The sequence below is a fragment of the Haemaphysalis longicornis genome, unplaced genomic scaffold (genome assembly GCF_048455015.1).
Source record: "Haemaphysalis longicornis isolate Haplotype H1 unplaced genomic scaffold, Haemaphysalis longicornis Haplotype H1 scaffold_2, whole genome shotgun sequence".
Classification (NCBI taxonomy): Eukaryota; Metazoa; Arthropoda; class Arachnida; order Ixodida; family Ixodidae; genus Haemaphysalis; species Haemaphysalis longicornis.
This window is the reverse complement of record NW_027526295.1, coordinates 262,175,965-262,182,485: the sequence shown is the minus strand read 5'-3', so window position 1 is coordinate 262,182,485 and position 6,521 is coordinate 262,175,965. Positions and strand designations below refer to the sequence as shown.

The following is a 6,521-nucleotide window of genomic DNA, read 5'->3' as shown; positions in this document are numbered from 1 at the left end:
GTATCCCGCGGGCCAATTCAGGCACTGTTGCGCAGGACAGCGCAGGTAAACAAGTTTGGCGCTCAATAGTGCGAATGACGCAGCTGTTGCACCCTTGCCTGGAATTCGCGCAGGCGACGTCCTGAACGCAGCACCGGCGGCCACGGCCGGGCTAGAGCAGCGGACGCCACTGCTCTATCCCAGCCGTGTCGCAGAAAGATGATGGAGAGGAGCGTCTTTAAAGGGTGAGCAGGAGGGCGGCACACGTGACTCCTGCATCATCCCTCTCACTGCCTCACCCTCTTGCTCTATGTGTCGCCTACAAAAAGCGCCCTCCCCCTCCTCAGCCGCAGAATCGAAACCAGCATCTGTCTCGACGAGCTCTCGCTCCATTTCTCTTCGATCCCTGGCAGTGCCAGTAGGTTCCAATTAGCCTGGTTGGGAGTTTCTTGTGGCGCACGCCACGACGAAAACCGTTGGCTGGTAGAGGTAGAAAGCTTTGCTTTAATACTTAGGCTTCAATACTTGTAACTTACATTTATGGTAGAATGCTCATGTTGATGACAAGGACTGATTTGAAGTGTTGTTGCCTTTTGTAAGGAACAAGTGCACTGCTACAACTGAAATTAATTATCGCAGGCTCTATTTACAGATGTCTGTGCGCGCACACGGTTGAACGAGACAGGTGGAACTCTTTCACTAGCTTCTGAGCAGCACACTAAGGCTGCAAGCCTGTGGCCATAGTGTTAGGAGTAATTAACACTGAGAACTCGCACTCCCGTGTGACAAATCTTTACAAGACAGCACAGAGCAAGAAATGGCATTTGGCATGATTTATTTTCCTTAAAACAATTTGTAAAATTGGGATCCTAGGTAAAGGAAACAAAGCCACCTATCACTTCTGACTTGCCACGGGGAACAAAAAGAAAGGGGGGGGAGGAAGGCAAACGGGGGGCGGTGGACTGCTCGGTGAGAGAGAAGTGCATGTGTGTGTGTGTGTGTGTGTTGTGCGTATCAGAGAAAGAGGAGGAGAAGAAGTAGAAGGGTTGGCTGTTCCACCTGTGCCGCCACAATGCGGACCTCTTCCACGCAGACAGCGCGGAACAAAATTCAAATAGCGATCTCCTAGCACGGGGCACACTGCACTTAAATTAGTCGCTGTACAACTTGGAGGGAGGCCGGGCTCCTCGGGGCTGCCCGGCAGATGTTCAATGATCTATTTACAGATGTCTGTGCGCGCACACGGTTGAACGAGACAGGTGGAACTCTTTCACTAGTGCATTTTCGTGTTGTTGTTTGAGCCTTGGATGATGGGCCTCGCCCACTCCACGAAGTCGTCGATCAGCACGGGCCAGGCACCTGCACAGGGCAAGGTAAGGGGGAACAATGCAAGACACCCTGAGAAGGATCGGGATGCACTCCTGAGACGCAAGTTCCTCTTATCAACTGCCAGAAAAGTGACTGGAAAGCAGCAACCAAGAACTTGTGCAGCCAAAACAAACCAGTTTTAATGATAGGTTTTAAAATGCCTTACAACAAACTAACTTTAATTCCCCCTTAAAATCCCTGTAGAAACACCAATGTATTCAGCGCACCATTTTAACTAGGAAGAACAAATGACGAACAATTTCAAAATTAACATTGCGAGCCAATTTCCCAACAGCACCACAGGGATGTTAAGACAGCAATGGGAAGCGAAAGGGTGAAATTGATTAACTGAAAGCCGTCGCATGTGGCACGAAAGTATTGCAGGTGGCAAAACATTTTGATGTCCAAGATAAGCATGTGTTGCTGGCACTTTTGCAATAGGCACAAAAGGAAGGACACAACAGACAAGAGTTCCTGCTACTGGAGTAGGAGGAGCTGCCCAAGAGACATCCACAGTGCCTTGCCCCACTGCTTCAGCGGTGCCCCAGGGATAAGCACCGAGTGACCATTCTTGTGGACAGAAGGGAGTGAAGTTTTAGGAACTAGAAACATCCACCCAACTGCAGTAAGGGCTAGCCAGAGGCCGCTCACTGCTCGCAGCCAAAGCGAATTTCGTTTTGCTTTTGGTTGCATTTCGCTAGAAGCCACCATTTTCTGCTTTACTTCCAACAGCAAAGCATCAAAAATGCAGGCCAAAAGGTGCACGGGGTGACAAACATGAGACAGCCACTTGCCTTCCTCATCGTAGTTGCTCATGTCATCGGCAATCATGCCGCTGAAGTCCAGAAGCAAATTCCACGTGTCCTTGGGTATTGACCTCTTGTGATGCTCCTGCAATCACAGCGCAAGTTGTCAGCCTTTGGAAACATGCTCAAGACTGAATAACTACAATCATACAACTAGCACTGCCCGTATTTCACTACAGGTGCGGTACGACTACACGAACCCAATTCAAGGACAACCAACAGCCGTAAGCTTGTACGATGGCGGAACGAGTCTGTTCGCTTGCTTGACAATGAGCTTCATTTAGTTTTAAAGATAGCAAGTTTTTTTTTGTCACGTTAATAACTAGGCTTTCTTACAATACTAAACTAGTTGGTGTTAGAATTTACATAACGTTCGGGAACATGGCATCAAATAGTTTACAGTCAACAGTGGTAATCACAGAAACTGCAGCTATGCTAGTAACAAATGTGACAAAAATCCATTGAACTCATTCTCCATTATAAAAATCTGTACAACCATTACAAAAAAAATATCACAATAACGTATCACTATCCCAAGCAGTCTCACTGTAAACCAACTCTACCTGCACTCATAGTTCACTGCCCTGTTTTCAACCCTTTGATGTCCGTTCAGAATGTGGGGGGGACTTCAGTAATATTGTAAAGGTAGCTCAGCCTCGGGGGCTGTGAAGGCTGCAGTCACAGCTCAGGGGTCTGCTGCAAGCTTCAGTGTGCTTCCTGGCCTTGGGGAACATGCCTCCTTTTAATGGTACCTTCAGAAACCCACAGGTTGACGTCTACTAGGAAGCTTTAGGCATCTTACACTGAGGAAGGTCAAGGTTTACAAAGTGCTTAACTTATCGTCGTTTTTACAACAGGGGGCCCTGAAAGCTGGAGTTTTTATAGTGGGACAAAAACTTAGCCTGCCTTTAGTGTTTGGAAACGTACCTCTTACTGCATTCATTGGCGCACGTCACTCATTTACGGCAGCAACAAAGGCTCGGCATTATTTACTCCAGCTGCTCCAAAAACTACAAGCCTTCATCGATGTTCTTCCAGACCTCATGAGCCTAGCCCCAGATTCTCTAATTGCACCTAGCGGAGTGCAGACTCATGGCCGAATGGACATGGTTTCTACTTCTAAATTCGAGAGAGCCTTGGCTCGAGTGCCAGTCGTACTGGCTAAAGCATTTTGCTTTTCAGATCTGTGCTCAGCGGCATATGCACCATGACAGAAATGCACACGCGGCAATGGACAAACTGAGAAAGAGCACTTCCCATAGTAAACTACTGAAAGTTTCATTGTAAAATTACAAACACTGCACGGCAAAGGCACGAAAAAGTTCGCCACGGTTTACATACAGGTTGCCTTACTGTAAGCACCGATGCGAAGGAACAGGGCAGCACTTTTCTCACCTGCAGGAATTGGCACCAAAGGTTTAGGAATTTGAACCTTCCAGGAAACACGATGTTCCAGTATGTTATTGCCATATCAAGGTCTGAAAAGTACAAAATATGTTCGCTTACAACTATATGACGATATGGTGCATCCAACCAGGCATTAACTTAGAAGAGAGCAACTGACATAAAGGCAAGTTACTATTAAATGAATAATAGTGTCATTTTTGGCATGGTTGGTGCCCTCACTGACACATTTTGGCATACTACAGAGGCTGCGCAATGATGTAAGAATTATGAAGGTCTCGTGAAGATATTCGTCTTCTGGTACGAGACATATACATGCGCTAAAGGTTATTCCAGGCATTTGTTTTTTAGCTACGAGAAACACGAAAGCCGGTAATCTATGTAGTTAGGCAGATATCGTGCACTATAAATTAGGCCACTGAATGAATAAACATATTGTTGGTTCCCAATAACCTGGGCCCGTTTGCCCGAACGCGATAAGTGTGGGAATAAGTTCTCAACTACGACTTTAGTGATGTCTAGGTAATAAGTCGTTTGCCCGAAACTGATACAAACACTCGGTTAAGGCAGCATTTCCGTCCGATTTTCTGGCAACCGGCTTATTTGCCGTGGCCCACTTCGACTTATTGGCGTCTTTTTTGTAAGCGGGAACTTAATCGGGAACTTGTGTATACGGGCAAACGGCCCCTGGAAACAGACCATCAGGTGGCTCTTGGGGCGATTCAAACAAATACCGCAATGAATAACACAAAATAGAAGTGATCAGCCTTCATAGCATCCTTGTTATCTATTTGTGTCCAGTTAACCGGCCGGCTTTTTTAATGCAGCAGAGAAGGTTGGCCACGTGGCTACGAAAGTTGTTGCAGGGAGCTTTGAAGGGCTCCTTCAACAAGGCTGGAGCCTTGCTCAAGTGAAACAAACAAGCAAAACAAAGGCCTGTGTGTGTGTAGTGCCCTCAAAACTGCACCTGGGCTCCAAGCACAGAACTCTGGTTGATTTGTATTTCCACTCCTTCTGATATAGTACAAAATTAAGGACTAGTACTGCAGATTTCCACATTGCAACTTTCACAATCACAGATAACAGAAACACGTTTTCCACTTCAGGCTGTGTGTTAACAAATTCAATGAGGATAATACATTTACCAGCCTAAGCAAGTTTGCTTCGTCCAACCGTTGCTAGCCTGTGCTACTTCTCTGCTTAGAGTTCGTGTTGCCACTAAATAAAGGGGGAACACAAATGCATCCTTTGCTTTTAACCACTAAACAAAGAAAACAATACTGTGTAGAATTTAGAGCATTGCAACGGGGCGTCAGAGAAGGGCTACAGGTCAGTTCAGACCACTTAGAGATCACTAATGTGCATCCAAATCTTTGCGTACATGAGTGATTTTGATTCCTAGTAGAAAGCAAAAACACTCATGTTTGCTTTCTGACACTGGTGGAGCAAAAGGAACCGGATGACGCTCCTACATACATGCCTGAAAAGCCATGGCAAAAGCATCATCTTCAGCGAAATTGTCTCCACGTTGAGTGACCAGCGTAACAGTATAGATTGACAGACAAGACTTTGATGGTAAAAGCAAATTTACTGGCAATATGAGCACTGACTTGACATCAAGTAGCTTACTGCACAATCAAAACATAAGTACTCACCTAGGCCCTTCTGCCCCGGGTTCTTAGCGTAGTTGAAAGTGAAGTTGTAGAAGTCCTTGAACTTGAGGGGTTCTTTAAGCTCAGGCTCAAGGGTCGAAAGCTTGGCTTTTAATTTGTCTATGCTGTCGCATCTGGAAACAGTGGGCGAGAACCCGTTAGCGAAGTAACGCAACAGCTGGCCGTTCGCAACACAAGCAGAATGCAAGGAATAGCACTGGGCAGGTAATAAGCATTTGCGCCTCACCCCAGCTCAGCCATGCCGTTCAAGAACTCGTCTCTCGTGAATTCGCACTGTGCGGCGGCTTTGAACTTCCACGCGATGATTAGCACAAGTTTGCTCTCAGGGCTCAAACCGAGGTCGTCGAGGAACCGCACAATCCCATCCACAGTCATCTTGTCTTGTTCGTGAGGGTCTGGAATGACAGAACGTCAGTGTCAGCAAATGAGTGACGCGCGCATTTACTTCACGTCCCGAATCACGTACAACCCGAGTTTTCTAGAAAATTGCGTTTCAAGACTTGACCGATGACACCGCGAAAAAAAGGTCATGAAACTAGAAGCCGCGTCAGTTGGAAGCCTGCATCTGTTCGCAAACCTGGCGGAGTAAGTTGCGTTCTCGGCACAGCAGTAAATGGCTAGGGCATTCGCACATTTCGGATCAAAGCGTGCTGTTACTAGGAGCAGACACCGAAGAGTTAAGCCTAACCGGCTGCTCGAGTCCACTGCGACGCTCTACTGCTCTAAAGTGAGCGCGCTTCAGGTCAGCTGTCATCACCTTTGTATCTGTTGAACAAGCCCTCCAGCTTTTTGCGGTCGACCGATCCTTTTGGCTCCTTGTAGTACATATCTGGGTTTTGGAAAAAATTGTCCGATGCCACATCGAGTTTCCAATCGTGCTGTGCGAGGCAGTAGATCGCCGTCTTCTCCCCCGTCTGTGTGAAGGCGATGAACTGTTTCACTTTCTCCCTTTGAGATGATTTCAATTTATGCTGCAAGGAACAAGATCATCACAGGTTAACGCGAAATAATTTTGCGTTACACATACTGCCAGCTAACCTAATGAAAAAGAAAAAAAACTATTAGCCTCCCTACCATTTTGGGCCATTCAGACTCTACCGCCCGCAACGCGCATGCGTTAAGGGACTCCGCACAGCTGATAGTTTTCAGCAAGGCAGGCTGTTTGCTGGGAGCTGCAACGTAAAGTTGCTAAAGTTATTGCTCACACCGACACGAGCTCTAAAAGCTTCCGCCCTTGATGCCACAAGCATTGATTCCTGATGAGTACCGAACAATTGTGTCACTCTCTCCC

General features: G+C 46.8%; 1 protein-coding gene across 1 annotated transcript; it reads right to left on the bottom strand.

The window, feature by feature from the left end:
* Positions 1 to 797: 797 nt before the first annotated feature.
* Sccro (defective in cullin neddylation 1 domain containing SCCRO) lies at positions 798 to 6,501 on the bottom strand. Its single transcript, XM_077700417.1, has 7 exons — positions 6,305 to 6,501; positions 5,988 to 6,201; positions 5,457 to 5,625; positions 5,213 to 5,343; positions 3,549 to 3,631; positions 2,142 to 2,238; positions 798 to 1,338 (listed from the first exon to the last, which is right to left on the bottom strand). The coding sequence occupies exons 1-7, from the start codon at positions 6,305 to 6,307 to the stop codon at positions 1,253 to 1,255; spliced, it is 783 nt and encodes a 260-aa protein (XP_077556543.1). The 5' UTR covers positions 6,308 to 6,501; the 3' UTR covers positions 798 to 1,252.
* Positions 6,502 to 6,521: the final 20 nt, after the last annotated feature.